Source organism: Dermacentor variabilis, chromosome 4 (genome assembly GCF_050947875.1).
Source record: "Dermacentor variabilis isolate Ectoservices chromosome 4, ASM5094787v1, whole genome shotgun sequence".
Taxonomy (NCBI): Eukaryota; Metazoa; Arthropoda; class Arachnida; order Ixodida; family Ixodidae; genus Dermacentor; species Dermacentor variabilis.
Genome location: NC_134571.1, coordinates 62,807,263 through 62,823,861, shown reverse-complemented (window position 1 = coordinate 62,823,861; position 16,599 = coordinate 62,807,263). Strand labels below are relative to the sequence as shown.

Here is a 16,599-nt window from a genome sequence, read left to right as displayed (position 1 = left end):
AGTTGGTCAGCCCATATCTATCCAGCCAAACATGGTCACAGTGCCGATATTTCCAGTTATGTCATCATTGTGTTAACCAGTAACTAGCATCCTCCCACAATCTCGACCTTGAGTACTGGAACATCAAAGTAGTTTCATCAAAGAAATTCGCAGTAGAATAGCGATTGTGTATGGCAGCGACTGTCCCCTGTATGCTACATTAACTTGTTCATTCAACGAGTTGCGATGTGGCTGTGTGCATGTGCAAGACTCCCGAAGGTCGGAACAACCCACCACTTCTTATTTGGATCATTCAGCACAAGCTGATAACCTCATCGTAAACAAAAATCGAATTTAGGTGTCCAATTTTGCCTTGAAATTCATTGTTTCATATAACAGCTTGTGCAGATTCATTCAAACTGCCACAAAGCAGTGGTTTGACAAGCAAGATGGAAGTATTTATTGAAAGTTATCAAAGGCTTTCCAGGCAAATGAGAGAAATGCATTAGTCCGAGGTCTGTTACACATCTTATGGCCATAGTATATATATGGACCGTTCATGTGAAGTTTTGCCATTGCCGTGAGGTTCTAATAAGGTTCAACTGCGATAAGGTCCTATGGCATCCTGTATGCTGTGGGTGTGAGATGAGAAGGCTGGTGGCTTAATGCACGCTGTCTTGTTGTGCGCACAAGAGAGAGAGGTGCGTATGCTACCCTGATCAAGTGTGCATCTCCACCTCTAGCCCAGCCGCGCCACCATGCCCTATCTAATTCGAGAGAGAGTAAAACATCTTTATTAATAATATTTGAATGGCGAGAGCAGTGTGGGAGGAACCCTCAGTCCAGGGTCCCTAACATGATTCCGGTGATGTTTTGAGCCCGTTGTATCACAGCTCGGAGGACTTCGGGAGGTCCGTCGCGGAGGGCATCGTCCCACAGCTCTTGGTTGCGTAGGGGGTAAAAGAGAGTTGGCAAGGGAGGGAAGAAGTTTGCAGTGCACTCAGTTGTGACGTGGAAGATTGTGGGCGAGCTGCCACAGCCAGGGCAACAATCTGCATAACAGTGTGGGTAGAATTTATTGAGAGAGACAAGATTTGAAAAAGTTGCGGTTTGTAACTGGCGTAATGCCACTGCTTCCTCCCGCGAGAAGGACGGCGGTGGTGCAGCGTGGGTGCGACGAATGCATGTATAATGACGGAGTATGTCTTTGTAACGGAGCAAGGGATCCCCCCACTCTGAACTAGTTGCCTCACCACGCCGAGTCGCCCGGAGGGAAATTTCTCGGGCAACCGTATGTGTGCGTTCGTTACCCAGCAGCGAGGTATGACCAGGGGTCCAGAGTAAGTGGATGCGGGGAGGTGTGGTTGGTGTATTTTGCGGGATCTGTTTGAAAATTTGGTGCGCCGCTCTTGGGATGCCATGTCCTGATAGGAACGCCCGGCATGCCTGTTGCGAGTCTGTCAATATATACACTTCCTCAGGAACACGGATGGCGTATCGAATTGCAAGAGCAACACCGAGAATTTCTCCGTAAGCAGCATTTGTTCCGCGCATTGCAGCAGAGTCTCTCAGGGATTCGGTGCCATCCAAAACTACCGAGGTATAGCCCTCTTGAGTGCGTGATGTGTCCGTGTATAAAGTATGTGTTTCCGGGATGTTTGCAAGCATGCGGCCATTGTATCGTACACGGGCTTTGCGCCGCCCTTTGTCATGCTCGGGGTGCATATTATGTGGCAATGGATGAATACTTAGTGCTTGGCGTATCACTGACGACAAGATCGTTGGACGGGTTTCAGACTCAAGGGGTGGGACAGAGTATACTAGACGTGTGAGAAGGCGGCGGCCAGTAGGAGTGAGTAGGAGGCGCTGGCGATGGCTGACCCAATGTGCCTCTAGCAGCTCGCCTAGTGTGTTATGTGTCCCTAAGTTAAGGAGACAGTGTGTGGAAGTATAGTTCGGGAGGCCATGGGCCAGCTTCGTCGCTTTGCGAATCATTGCGTCTATGCGAAGTTGTTGCGCTTGGGTCAACCGCTGAAATGGGAGATGGTATGTAAGGCGGCTGATCACGCATGCCTCCACCAAGCGCAGCAGGTCCTCTTCTCGAAGGCCCGAGCTCCTGTTGGAGACCCTCCGGATCGTGGCCAGAATTTTCTCAATCTGTCTGGATAGAAGGGAAACAGTGTAGTTTGACCTGCCATCCGCTTGGACGTGTAGGCCGAGGATACAAGCACGATTAACCTGTGGTATCGGTGTGCCATCCACGTGCACAGTGATAGGGGGAGTAGAGGAACGGCTCCGGGGGCGAATGATTATGAGCTCCGACTTTTCCAGAGCACATCTTAAGCCGCATTTTCTCGCGTACTCGGAAACTGTATCGATTGCTTGCTGCAGTCGGTCCTGGATGGCTCCGTCGGAACCCCGTGTCGACCAGATAGTAATGTCGTCCGCATAAATAGTGTGGGCGACATCAGGGATCTGGTCGAGTAGCCGGGGGAGCCCTGCGAGCGCGATATTGAATAGAGTAGGGGAAAGAACTGAGCTCTGGGGTGTCCCACGTCCTACAAGGTGAATCGTACCGGATCGATGTGGTCCCATTCCTACGGTGGCTGTGCAATCTCGAAGAAATGCGCGGATATAGTTGTACATACGAATTCCACAGTGTGAATGTGCAACATTGCGAAGGATGAGGTCATGTTCAGCATTATCGAATGCCCCTTTTAGGTCTAAGGCGATGAGTGCTCTCGTTTGGGTGGACGACGGAGGTCCTATGACCTCCTCCCGCAATTGTAAAAGCACATCTTTGGCAGACAGATGAGCCCGATATCCGAATTGAGAGTTAGAAAAGAATTATTTTTCTTCGAGGAAGGGCTGCAGATGCCGCAAGAGTACATGCTCCATGAGCTTACCCATGCAGGATGTTAGGGAGATGGGTCGTAAGTTTTCAACCTTAACAGGCTTGCCCGGTTTGGGGATCAGTGTGATGTCGGCGTGTCGCCATGCTTGGGGAAGCATGCCCTTGCGCCAGCAATCATTGAAGATATGGGTGAGGTGGTTAATATCCGCGTCACTGAGGTTACGAAGGGTGGCGAATCGGATGTGGTCGGCTTCCGGTGCCGTGTTGCTGCGTAGGTCTTGTAGGACCACCCGCACCTCGTCAGATGTGATGTCTGCATCGAGCAATTCGCTCGCCTCGCCTACATAAGGGTAGTCAGGGTACTGCGGCGGCGGGCCTGTGGGCATGAAATGCTTCTCTAGCTCTCTGAGGAGTGTCGAGACATCGTCCCTGTATTCGTGCATTAGGATGTGCAGCTGTTGAAATGTTTTTCCCTTTGTTGCGGTGGGATCTGTGAGTGAGCGAAGAATCGACCACGTTTTTGCTTTGCTCAATGTGCCTGAGAGGCGATCGCAATTAGAGTTAATCTATCCGGTGGGGCCAATGAATCCTCAAGCTTGGATGGCTGGTGGCTGCATGTGCGTTGTCTTCACGCACACCTAGCGTTGGAGGTTGCGTAGTCTGAAGTTTCGGAAATGAGTTGAAGGGAGAGGCAGCAGAAGCATTCGCTACCCTTTGTTTGCGCTCATCATTGCGACAGCGTGTTTGCAATCATCGAGTGAGATGCCTGCATGTGCCTGACACCGTGCTTGTTAATTTAATTAGTAAGCGAATGCTTGCTGCAGTTATACTGCCAATAAAACCAACGATTATATTTTTATAAAAGGTGTTGTTTGCACAGTCAAAATTTGTTTGCGAGACTAGAAACAGAATGGTCCCTCTCCCCCCTCATCTCTTTTCCTTTGGATGAGTGAGCTAAATAATATGGCACCAATATAGGCACAGAATTTGAATTCAGACATCTAGTTTTAACGTTTGGTTCTATCGAGAATTTCATAAATGGGGACGGGTGCTTATGGAATACCTACAGCAGCTTCAGCAATTTTAGACCTAGTAACTCCTGATGAGTACTGGTTTGAGTATGATGGATTATACCTACTATAGCTGAGTGAGCTCTCTCAAATGTGACCACTCCTGCGGATCAACAAACGTGCTAGCAAGCTATGCCTCCACGAATGCCGAGCGCGGCTCAATTTAGCTCCGATTGTGTCTTGCGTGGTGCGACATCGGTGGCCATCTGTGGATAAGACACAGGCATGGTCAAGTAATGGATTCCTTCCTCTACACTACGATACCAAAGTAAGGAGTGTGGGTAGTAAGGTTAAAATTAAATTATGGGGTTTTACGTGCCAAAACCACTTTCTGATTATGAGGCACGCCATAGTGGAGGACTCCGGAAATTTCGACCACCTGGGGTTCCTTAATGTGCACCTAAATCTAAGTATGCGGGTGTTTTCGCATTTCGCCCCCATCAAAATGCGGCCGCCGTGGCCGGGATTCGATCCCTCGACCTCGTGCTCAGCAGCCCAACACCATAGCCACTGAGCAGCCACAGCGGGTGTGGGTAGTAAGGTTGCAAAGATATAAGCATAATGCTGCAACATGTTTTCGTTACATGCTGTTTTAGCAAGTGATACCTCTGACCTTTAAAGGCATACATTTCACGTCAAAATGTAGTGCAATCGAGTGAGTACAAAATAGCGGCGATAGACATAATTGACCTAGTTGACCATATGTGTATGCGCAAGTGTGCCTTTTTTATGTTACCGTGAAGTGTCTAAATTTTTCCTTTGAATCCTTTGAATTTCCTTTGAATCTATATAAGGCACTACTTCCCCTTTTCTTCCCTAGGATGTGGATAGTGCACTAACATTGCATACTGCAATACATTCCCCAATATTTTGCTTGCACCCTATGAAGAACGCCTACCCGCCCTGCTCTTGCAGGCAGCTCTGGTGTTCGCTTACTGTAAAGGATGCATCGCTGCATGTTTGCAAGTAGTGCAGGAGTGCACACTGCTTGCAGCTCTTGCATGCACAAACAAATTGGTTGAAGTTCTGGCATGCCACTATAGCGAAACAGCAAATGTGTTGCAGGACAAGCTTAGTCAGTACCGGCGCTGAACCAATGGCAAAGGACGTCTTCTCATGAATCTCGTGGAACAAACATTTTTCGAATCCTTCAACTATACGTGGAGTAATCACACCCGTCTTTCTTGCTCCTTTTGTCTCCGCTAGTGCACTCGAAGCTACATAGCAGAGAAACCATGAGGGCAAAGCCTTGGCTAAAGGTTTAGTGTCGCGGCACCCTATGGTGGCCGCGGTAAACTACGCTACGCAGCACACCGCTGCTGTCTCAGAGGCCATGTGCTGTAGGCACAGCTACGCCCAGTGCAATGATGAAATTCTTTTCCTGTCTTTTCAGATCGCAGACATATATATTTTTCATTTATTTAACTCAAAATCAGCAGTTATGTACCACTGAGAACGCGGTCTAGCGATAACAAAATCAGCGCATTGGTGGACCAGCTGCTTTTGACGACTCTGCATAACGTTGTGGAAGCGAGAGCAAGTGATTTTCCACCGTGTTTGACAGCAGATCGATTCCCTGCTGCATGCAGTGCTATATTTGGCTCGCATGTTCACGGCAGCGTCTACGACAGATTGGCAACATTTTCTACATTCAAAACATGTTTCAGGGCTCTCTTAAAAGGGAGAGGTTGGGTATGGGGGGGTGGGGAGAAGAGGGTGTATCGTAGCCACTGTGCTACAGTAACAAAGGTGCAAGAGGAGGCCTCACCTCAGAGCCAACTACGATTTTCCTTTCCAAATACATGTGAAAAAAATAAAAGTAGAAATGCTTTCATTATACAACCACCGAACGAATTAGGATAAAATTTACACTAGAGAAGCAGAATTTCAATATAGGGCCCAATTTCTTTTACAAATATACTGCCGGAAATCATCAATGATTTGAAGCACATCTAGCTCACAAATCCGTTACTCTGCACCAAAAACAGTTCTGTAGACTGCACCTGTTAGAAAATCTGAGGTGGACAAATCTGACATACAAGAGTTATGCAAAAATCCTACTCTCACACTTGTGTAGTGGGATGCATGTCAGTCTTATCCACTTTAGAATTGCGATTTTTTTATTGCTGAATTGTAAGCTTGATGCTTCAGTTTTCTAATGTTTTGCAGTTTTTAATGATCCTTGTAAAAATGCTGCCCCGAGGAAAAAATCTGCTCCTATTTTCCATAGACTAACACATTTAAATGTGACAAACCTGATCAAACTAGGGAAACTTTTTTCCAATCCTATGTAGTATTTAGATAGGAGCTTCTGAGGTAAAACTGCCTTTTATTCACATGGAATGGCCACAAAGCAATGGTTTCTGTGTAGCCACTGTGTGGCACAAAAGTTGAGAATGGTGGGCTTCGAAGTGGTTACAGTTAAGCTAAACAACAGCTTATTTTTGTAAGCAAGCAGGAAGAATTCACCAGTTTAGCTGTACCATGAATGAAATACAAAGGCAAGTCACCACAGGGCAGCATAAAGGAATGGGTAATACGACTCCGCCAATACCTGGATAATCCTGTTCTTGTTACTTCAGACTGAACAATTTAGATTTAGAGGAAATTCAATTTTGTAATCCAAAAATACTTATCACTTACCAACAAGCATCAGAAATGCCGTAGATGCTAAAAGAGGCCCCTGTGCAACAGGTGAAGTGAGCACAGTAAGACGAGGCAAAAAAAATTAAAAATCTAATTTTATTTCAAAGCGAGTACAGATGCTGCTGGAAGTGACGGCACATGTCAGCACAAACAGCACAGTTCTCGCCATTTTGCACCCACTCTGACTAGTAACACGACATGATAAAGCTGTGACCAAACCTTCGACATGCGCCTCTGAATTACACGTGTGCACAAATCGGCGAAGTGCAGCATCTTTTATTACGCAGATGGGTGCCGCAAATGCACGCCGTGCTATGGCACACACACATATGTACACAGACAACCAATATGAAAAGGAACAATTGATTTTGTTCTCAGTCTTTTTCTTGAAGTAAAATGAAGTGCCAGACATCTTATTTAACAGAACAACTTAGATTGCATCAACAAGTCACATTTGCCACAACTTGCACTTCTGCAGTACTCATTTGAATATTGACAAGATATTCCCTTTCACAAGCCTATTGCGCACAACATCCTCCCGGTGAGATACTCCTCTGTCACTTTTCATGCTGTGTGCAGATGAGCTTCGCTTGCACATATTCGATACAGTTGCATGCATAGGTCCACACTATCAGCAATACAGCAGCTGCAAGTTGCAGGAGCCTGCAACCCTCATGCCACTCAGTCATTCACCACTGTTGGCATGTCCACAAGTTGATATGGAATGAATTCTCCAGACTGCACCAGTTTCGAGATATTAATTTTCAAAGTGTCCGACGAAATGCATTAGCATTACAGTTGGTTCTTTAAAGAAAACGCTGTTTTATGCATTGAGGCACAAAAGTAACTGGAGCATCAATACATTTTGTTGGAAAATTTGAAATTTAATGTCTCGAAACTGGTGCAATCCTGAGAATTAGTTCGAAGTGAATACGCCTTGCGAACTCACCGGCTACAATTCGTAAATTGAAATAGTGGCCGTAATGTTAATATTTAACACGCTAACATAATTATGCTAATTATTTAAGTATTTTGATTTCTCGTAGAAGTAATGGCTGTCTGACTGAGTAATTTAGATCAAGGATTAGAATTGTGCTATCTGCAATAAGTAATTTTCAAAAATTTGGTGCAGCTAGAAAAAAGCATCCTGTATAGCGGAAACCCTCTACAATGCTTTTATAAGACTGCACGAATAGGATGTATTAGTCAAGGAATGTATTGAGAAAACAAGCTGCTAGTGTCACAGAGGGACTAGGCTTCATCAATGTTATGAAACAAAGATGTGTTGGTGAGGAATGTGTTAGTAAGGTTCTGTGGTACTCTCATGCATGCATGCATTTGCAGCGTCCTTATTTCACGCAAGTATTACATGGGCCTTATGACATGCTTGTACAAGATGGCTGTGCTTTTGTTAGGGGCGTGAATAGTACAAGGGGTATCTTTTTTTTTCAAAGTCCGATCGATTGTGAAATGATAACCACAGTGAAAATCCGATGACGCTGTGCTCAGACGTGTTGCACAGTGTCTCTAGTATGCACGTCGATTTCATGAGGTTGCAGTCGTCAATTCTGAGCGCGCAGTGAGCATGTGAACATGCCTCGGACAATAGGGTGTCCCACTAAGTGTGAAGTGTGTGCAGTCATTCGATTTCTGCGTGCTGAGGGGTGCAATGAAGCCGAAATTTATAGAATGAGTAATGCGTATGGTACAACTTTCATGAGTGACAGCAAAGTATGGCGATGGTGCAGGAACTTTGAAGCAGGACGCACAGACATTAATGGATGCAGGCGGGTGGGGAAGGAAGCGAGTGTCAACTGATGATCCTGTTCAGCGAGTGGATCAGGCAGTTTGAGAAAATCATTGGTTCTCAATTTCTGTGCTGAGTAATTCGTTTCCAGAACTTTCATGGTCAGTTCTCTCTACCATCGTGAATGAGAGACTCCAGTACCATGAACTCTGGTGGGTTCCCAAGATGGGGGGGGGCTGGCCGACCATCACAAAACACAGCAAATGGGCACAGCCTTAACTTTTCTCCAGTGCTAACATGATGAATATTTTTTCAAGCAAATCGTCACAAGGGATGAGACATTGGTCCGTTCAAAAACTGAAGGAACAAATGAGCAATCCAAACAGTGGGTGCATTCTGGTTCTCCGAAAGCAAAGAAGTTCAAGCGAACCTTCTCAAGCAGAAAGTGCATGGCTACTGTGTTTTGGGACAGCAATCGTGTTCTCTTGGTGTTATTCATGGAATGTGGCCCGACCATCACTGCAGCCTCGTACAGTGTTACTCTTGAAGTCTACTAAAGGCAATTAAGAACAAGCGCAGAGGAACATTGTCATAAGGCATTGTCCTTCTTCATGACAATGTGCGGCTGCACAGTGCAGCTACAACAAAGAAGCTCCTGCAGCATTTTCGATGGGAAGTGCTTGATCACCCATCGTACAGTGCAGACTTGGCTCCCTCCGATTACTATCTCTTTGCTTACATGAAACGCTGGCTAGGAGGACAGGAGTTTGACTCAGACGAGCTGCAGACCAGCATACAGAATTGGCCAAAAGCACAGCCAGCTGCCTTCTATGACAAGGGTATAGGATACTTGGTACCATGCTATGACAAATGTCTCAATTTGGGCGGCGACTATGCAGAGAAGTAGCGGGAAAGTGTATCTAAATGTTCCAAATAAAATAGTTCTGACTTTCACTGTGGTTTTCATTTCGCGACTGATCGGACCCTTAAAAAAGATAGCCCTGGTAATATTTGAAACTGAATTAAATATGGATTTACTTGTGCAAGAAGAGAATCAAATATACAGTACTTTTAGAATAGTTCTCGAGTAGTTAACAGCTGTTTATATAAAACAATATTCACATCCTAGTGTTAATAATGTTAAGAAGTTTCTATCATTACATTGTACATTGTGGAGTCTTGCTTATTAAAAGCAATAATAGAGCATTCGGAACAAATATGTAGTTTGCCAGCATACCCAGGAGATTTTGGAGAGTGTGAATGAACACGGTTTAGCTGTTAAAGTCTGGCTTCCTGAGCAATGTTGCTAGGTCGCCTATGTAACTTCTCACGCTTTACGCCTATTGTATCTGCGGGGACAATACTTATCATACTTCTACTCCGATTTTATGCTTGACTGAGCACAGTTGACGATTCTGAAAAATAAAAGAGTTATTACAAAAATATTCATACTTCAGAATGGTGACTATTTGACTTAAAACAAATAGAATAGGACAATATTTCATTTGTTACTTGAAAGGTTTGAATATTCGTAGGCTCTTATTTATTGCTGCTGTGGGCAGATGCAGTGGTGAATGAATGACTAGCACGATGGCTAAAGACTTTCACATTGCTGAGGATGCAGAATTACACATACAGGACAACACTACGGTGGCACACACCATTTGACCAGTAAATAGTCTGAGCACCGGAACCAAGGAATACTGAGCAACATAACTGTTGACCACCCTGCACAACAATGATAATAACTGTGGAAACCCAAATAGTGTTTAAGAAATTTTGTCAATAAATGCCCAAGTTAGGCAGCATGTTTAGAAGCAAAATCTAGATGCACAGTTTGGAAAAATTGCTGAAAAGGACAAGGAAGCAATTTGTATGCACTAAAACAACTGTGTGGCCAACAAATTGCTATGACACAATGCTTGGGTAACACAGCACACATTGCACAATTCGGCTTTCACGCATATAGTACACATTGCATCATCCAGCTTTCATGCAGATAGAGCAGGTTGCATGATTTGGCTTCCGCTCATGTCGGAAATATCACTTGATTCATCTTTCAAGTACACATGGTTCAGTTGTCATGTTACTCTGAGGATTCAACTTTCATGCATACTCTGACACTGCATGTTTACTGCAAGAGCGGCTCTCACAGGAACGATTACATCGAAAACTTAACTCAAATGTGTTAAAGGGGTTCAACTCAAACCTGTACATGCAATTTCCACAACAAACTGTGATAGTAAACCACAAACACCTAAAATACACTGCTACAACAAGTCTGCAATTAGCATACTGGTTGCCTGCACGAGGTTGTTTCAGCAGCCACACAGCAATTCTGCATCTTGGATTTGGACAGTGAACTGTGCAAAGTGGAACCGGTGCACAAGATGCTTCGGACTATGCATGTCAACTCTGTGCAGGCACTCAGGCCCTCACATTCTCTCCACATACACTCTACTAGGTCACATAAACAAACATGCAGGGGCAAATAAATAATGAAATGGGGAGTTCTCTAAAGTGTTCCAATGTGTCAACAAGCATTTTTATTGTTTCTTCTGTTCAACCCATCTAACTAAAGCAACACTGAGTCACACTTCAAGGTGCTTGGAACTCTGTTCAGGGCACACTTTCAATCAAATATGTTTACAGAGGTGAGTCCTGTGCTAGCAACCAAGAATGGTCAGTATCTGCCTGGTGCATGCCCTTAAAGCACTCCAGACGACTGCAATGGCTACCCCTGACACACCACTGCCATGCCCCACATTGCTGGGGCAGCGGGAGATTTATCCTGAATAGATGATATGCAAAACTGTGCAAGCAGCTTTTTAAACATAACTTGAATTCATAACATGATTCTCTAGTTGTGCACGCACATTACTTTTATGCACAAATAAGCTTGGAAGAGGCAGACAGGGATATGAGGACAGTACTTGAACAATAAAGCGTGACCAAAAACTGTTGATGATAGACGGGTTTTATTGGTGCAAGGCCCAGGGATGGCCAAAGAGTGCCAAGAATACCAAAATCTGGTATACCTCTTTGTATTTATAGAGTAGAAATAATTGCTTTGCAGCTTGATGTCCATGAAAAAAGTGTACACAAAGCGTGAAACCCGTCCGCGAACGATACTACCCTGTTCTCACTCCCAGCTTGTAAGTCCTCCCTTCCTTCAAGTGCAAAGTCGACAACCTTCTTAGCAGCGGCATTTCAGCCATGTGGAAAAGTCAGCATGCAGAATTTTGCACAAGGTCCGGTGGTCGGTATAGTGTGAAGATATTAAGATCTGCCCGATTTGCACACACGAAGCCAACCTGATTTCAGCATTTGGTAGAGCATGTAACAAGACTAACTGACCACATTGTGCTTACTTCTCACTGAATTTGGGTAAAACACCATATGACGCCCTCGACAATACCAGCATCAAATTTATATCACCTTCAATCTACTGATTGAAATACTTGAGAGGAGGTAACGAAATCTGGCAGTCATGGCTATTTACCAGAATACGAGTGGAACGAGCAAACTTATTTGAAATAGCACGAGTAGGTTGGTAAGTTAGTTGTTGTGCATTCCCTGGGCTGCAGTGCAGAACAGAAAAGAACAAAAACACAGAGGAACACGTACGGAGGCATTGCAGTGTGTGTTACTATGTTCTTATGTCCTCATCTGTTCATCCCAGATGGCAGTTGGAAATGACATCTATTACTTCTAATGCATGGCAACCATTTCCATTAATAATCAATGACATCAATGATGAACTGCAACAATGACATCATTGGCTACCAAGCTCATGAAGCTCAGCAAAGATGTCTTTATTCCTGAAGCCAACAACACAATTACTACTGTGATGACATGTTGCACATCAATTAGAACCGGGATGTTAAACCATTTGCTTGTGTAAGGTGACTGCAAGGGCCACTTTACCACTGGTGCCTTTAACATGTATGCATATATAATTTATTTCGTTGCATGACTGCAGGATAGCACCAAAACTTGCATCAAACCTTTGCTTGCAACACATTTAGCAATCAGTGACATGCTGGCCAAATGTCGAACATACTAACTCGACTTTTTGCTCCGTCTCATTTATGAGTAAGGCAAGCATGATCCTGACATGACTTGAGACTTAAAATGAACAACACTGTCATTTCATCAAGCCCTGATGCATCTCATATTGCAATAGCCATGAATGTGTGGGTGGCAACTTTTAAACACACTACATCTCAGGAGTTCTATACCTCAAAGCACAGGACGTGCATGGCCCATCTCAGCAGGAAAACAAATGTATTAGAATCATTCTATTAAAGGCTGTCACAAATAAGACTACCGAAATCAGCAAATGTACAATGTACAAACATGCAGAATTCTCATAGATGTTCAATAATGTTTATGCCAATTGCTTTTTCTCTAGCCACTCGGCCAGTCAACACATGCGATGATGTCTCGCAGTTTTCAGGCAAAACAAGAAAAGAGAAGCACTTATAATGTGACTGCTGTGGCGATCACAATCGCAATGAGAATGACTTTGTAGCTCACAATACTTGCAGAACTGCGCCAGACCTATGTGACTGCACTTTGTGCAGTGCCATATTAATATTCTGTTGTTCGTGCTAGTTGCAAACAGCTCATACGATGTGGTCAGCTGCTGAAGTGGTTTACCAGTCTGAGTTCATATTCCATAAAAAAAGAAATGGCTTTATGATTAAAGCCCCATGTAAAAACTCACTTAGGGTGTGCAGCCTCTTAAGTGAGCCCCATTAACAACAAAAATAGTTCTTTTTTTTTTCTGTCAGAAGTCAAACACTAAAAAGAAGAGCAATAACATGTTGCACAGTGCACCGCACCCCTATTGCTATCAATATAGGCTATCCAGGGCCAAGAACACGGCATATCACAATGGTCCCATTCTCTCATATCTTTCAGCGTAACAACCCTCTTGTAACTTCCCATTAATACAGTTAACACATCAAGGATAGGCTAGCCTTACAGCGATGAATTTATTTCTAAACTGACTGCTTGGCTATGGTGCTCTTACTACTTTTTTGAGTTACCAGCACTTTTGTAGTATCATACAAATGCTGATACAACATTTGCCACACATGCCATCCATTTTCGAGTCAAACACAATGTCAATATTTGCTGATAAGCCTGTTCATGCTGCACTGCTGTCAGCGGAGCTACACGAAGACTACTGACAGAGCAGCTTTCAAAACTTGGACTTCTGCAGTAATGGACATGTGCTAGACAGCACCAGGAAGCAGCAATTCAGAGATTACCACACTTGCAGGACTCCTTGGCAGTAGGGGCTTGCATGGTATTTACAACTATGGTTCACTGCTAGGCAGATGCCACAGAAACACAAACAGCAATATATTGCAAAGATAAGAAACGGTTGAATAAAATGAGTCTGCACTACATTTGTTCTAGGTAGGTGCTAGGTAGGTGACAACACATATGAAACTTGTTTACAGCCCTGAAGGATTAAAAGGCAATTTGCGAATTCTTTTTTGCTTTCTTTAACTTGCAGGCTAGATATTGCTAAAAGAAAGAAAAGAACCTGTGGACTGATTCTTCTTCTTTCTCTTTTTTTACTGTCTCGTTGAAAGTGAAATTTGTTGCAAATATTGCAAGACATTACCAACTACACTTTATCGGACTGATATTCAAATAAGGATCCTAATTCTTCATTTATAAAAATCTGTTTTCGTGAACAAAGAGCTCACTTAATTTAACAACATATGGCATAATGTAAAATGCCGGTTCAAAACTCCAAGGCAACATTATGCTGAGCTGATCTTTAGAGGCCATCCTTACCACTGATGAATGACTAGTAGCACAAAACATGCCACAGATTGTGCAGGCACACGATGAAACATTGATGTTAGACAATAGTACTAAGTAAACAACCAAGCAGGTTGCTTCCCTACTGCCAAAGATGAGGAAATGAGTGAGAAGCTTGCTTCCAGTGCTATTGACGTCAGTGTTTTAGCTGCTGCAGAGGTGCCTGCATTCAGTTAGGGTTCACTACTGCTCTCTCTGAACACATGAACACAGTGCAAGACGCCAAGCCACACATTTGATGGGCATGCTTGGACGTTTACAAGGCGTCAGGAAAGAGTGAAAGAAAGCTCAGTGTCACTGTCTTTGTGTACTACACAGCAACAAGCTGTTATGGGAGCAGAAAGCGAAGATGACGGCATGACATCGATGGCGATGGGTGGCAGGGCACCTGGAGTGGAGCAGACGACCACCTGGGAAGGAGCAGACAACCACCTCCCAGTGACTGGGAAGAGGTCGTGTGCAGAAAGAGCGGTGGAACAGGAAGAAGCCGGTGGAAACTAGGCCCCTGTGGTCCAAGCGAAGTGGTGGCTATCACAGAAATATGGTGCCGACAGCACGGTGGCAGCTCTTGCGAAGGAGAAGGCTCCACGCCATCGGCCGGTGTCACTTAACTGGCCGATAGTGAAGCACAAGGTCTGCGCCGCTTTTCCATATAAAGTGGCGAACCGTTCGCAGATCCATAGATGGATCGAGAACCTGCACATGGGAAAATAATGACCAAATTGTTGATTTTTACATTCCAAATCTACACCATGACTGCAAAGATCACTGCATCGGAGGAGTGCATAGCAGTCGAGACCAGCCAGAGTGCTTTAATATGCTTTAAAACATGAACACACAGATGTTCTTGCATTGTTGCACCCTACCATATGCTTACTGGTAGTATCAGCTATCACATCAACCATGTTTAAATCCTGACTACAGGAACAATACTGAACAAAAATAGGCAACCGTGTGAGATGTGCCCACAATACTACGTCATTCCACAGCCCAAATATCAGCTCATCTGTAAGAAGTGCTCTTCCTGAAACCTACTGGTCAGGGGAGTATAATACCATAAAAATACCATAAACTCCCCCCCCCCCTGCCCCCCTTGTACAAGTGCCCATCTTCCTTTTCCCACAAATCTCGCATTTCCATACACTACCAATTAAAGGGACACTAAAGGCAAATATTAAGTCAAACTAAATTGATAGAATAGTGCTAGAGAATCTCAAAGGTGTCAATATCACAAACAGTGCCTTAATAATCGAGAAACTGATGTAAATGCAGGACATGATTAGAGACTCCCCCGGGACATTCAAGCACATGCCCGATGACGAAAGCACTCCTCACTTAAATTCTGTCACTAGTACTCAACCACTTGTTGCAAAAAATACTGTATTGTACTAAAAGACGAAATAAAATGCTACTTATCCAGTTCTATTTAATTTTTAGAAAAAAGAACTCATTGAAATTACCGTTGACAACGACGCAGGTGGTCAAAAGGTTTCGTCTTCGCTTGACTCTGCGCAGCCCATGCTTTTGCGTTTCACTAGCTTTGTTATCGCATCGTGCAGCACTGGTTTTTCTGGCCCGCGAAACTCGCAAAAACTGCAAGTAGCAGAGATTTCAACTTCCAGGTTATGTCCCGAGATGCCCGAATGGTCTACGCCACTTCACAAAGAAGCAGCTACAGTGGCGAATTTACCACTCTGTCTTGGCTCGGTGCCGCTGTCTGTCGGGCACTGTTTTACTCACTGGTGGCAGCAAAGGGTGGTGATGGCATATATAACATTACCACTCCCCCGGTTTGGTGGCAGGAGATGCGAATTTCGAAAAAGGTATTCGGACCCTTTAGATGCAATTTTCTTGTAAACTAAGTATTTTCTTGGCACGAAACAAGTGTTGCGAGGTTTCTGGAATGGTATTTAATAAGTCAACGTCAACTTATTATTTGCCTTTAGTGTTTCTTTAAGCACCCTTCTTTTTCCCGCTGCCGGTACCCCCCTCCAAAGTTTGCTTCTGGAATTTTTGTTTTTGAATGTGGCCAAAATTTCAAGCCAATCTAAGCCAATCCAAGCCAACAGGGATGTGTTGTTTTCGCCGACTTTGTCCATTGTTCGACAGCATCGAGGACAGTTGCATTTTTGCATGCAGTATCACTCATACACCATGCAAGAGATATAGGTCGTCCAGTGGCACAGGCTGAACAGAAAGAACATGCAAGAATGTCTCGCCAATTTAAGTTGGATCGCAAGAGAAGCTGAAATTCGTGACTATGACGCACTGGGGGTTGAATGCGTTGAAGACATCTTTTTTAGTCGAAGCAGGAGCAATCCTTGGATAATTCTGACAGTGAATAAAAAGATAAAGATAGCAGGAAAACAGTGTTCAGAAATAGGACTTGCTAAAACAGTGCAGATTGGATTCCATACTTTGAGTGATCGCCATTATCTTTAGCTGCCATCTTGAATATT

General features: G+C 44.2%; 1 protein-coding gene across 2 annotated transcripts in view; it reads right to left on the bottom strand.

Annotated features, from left to right (window-relative positions):
* Positions 1-6,626: 6,626 nt before the first annotated feature.
* LOC142579272 (WD repeat-containing protein 48) overlaps positions 6,627-16,599 on the bottom strand; it is a 71,249-nt gene continuing 61,276 nt past the window's right edge. For both annotated transcript variants that reach the window (XM_075689310.1, XM_075689309.1), the window contains one exon: positions 6,627-14,836. In XM_075689310.1, coding sequence (XP_075545425.1) covers positions 14,744-14,836 — 93 coding nt within the window. In that variant the 3' untranslated portion in view covers positions 6,627-14,743. The remainder of the gene's footprint in view (positions 14,837-16,599) is intronic.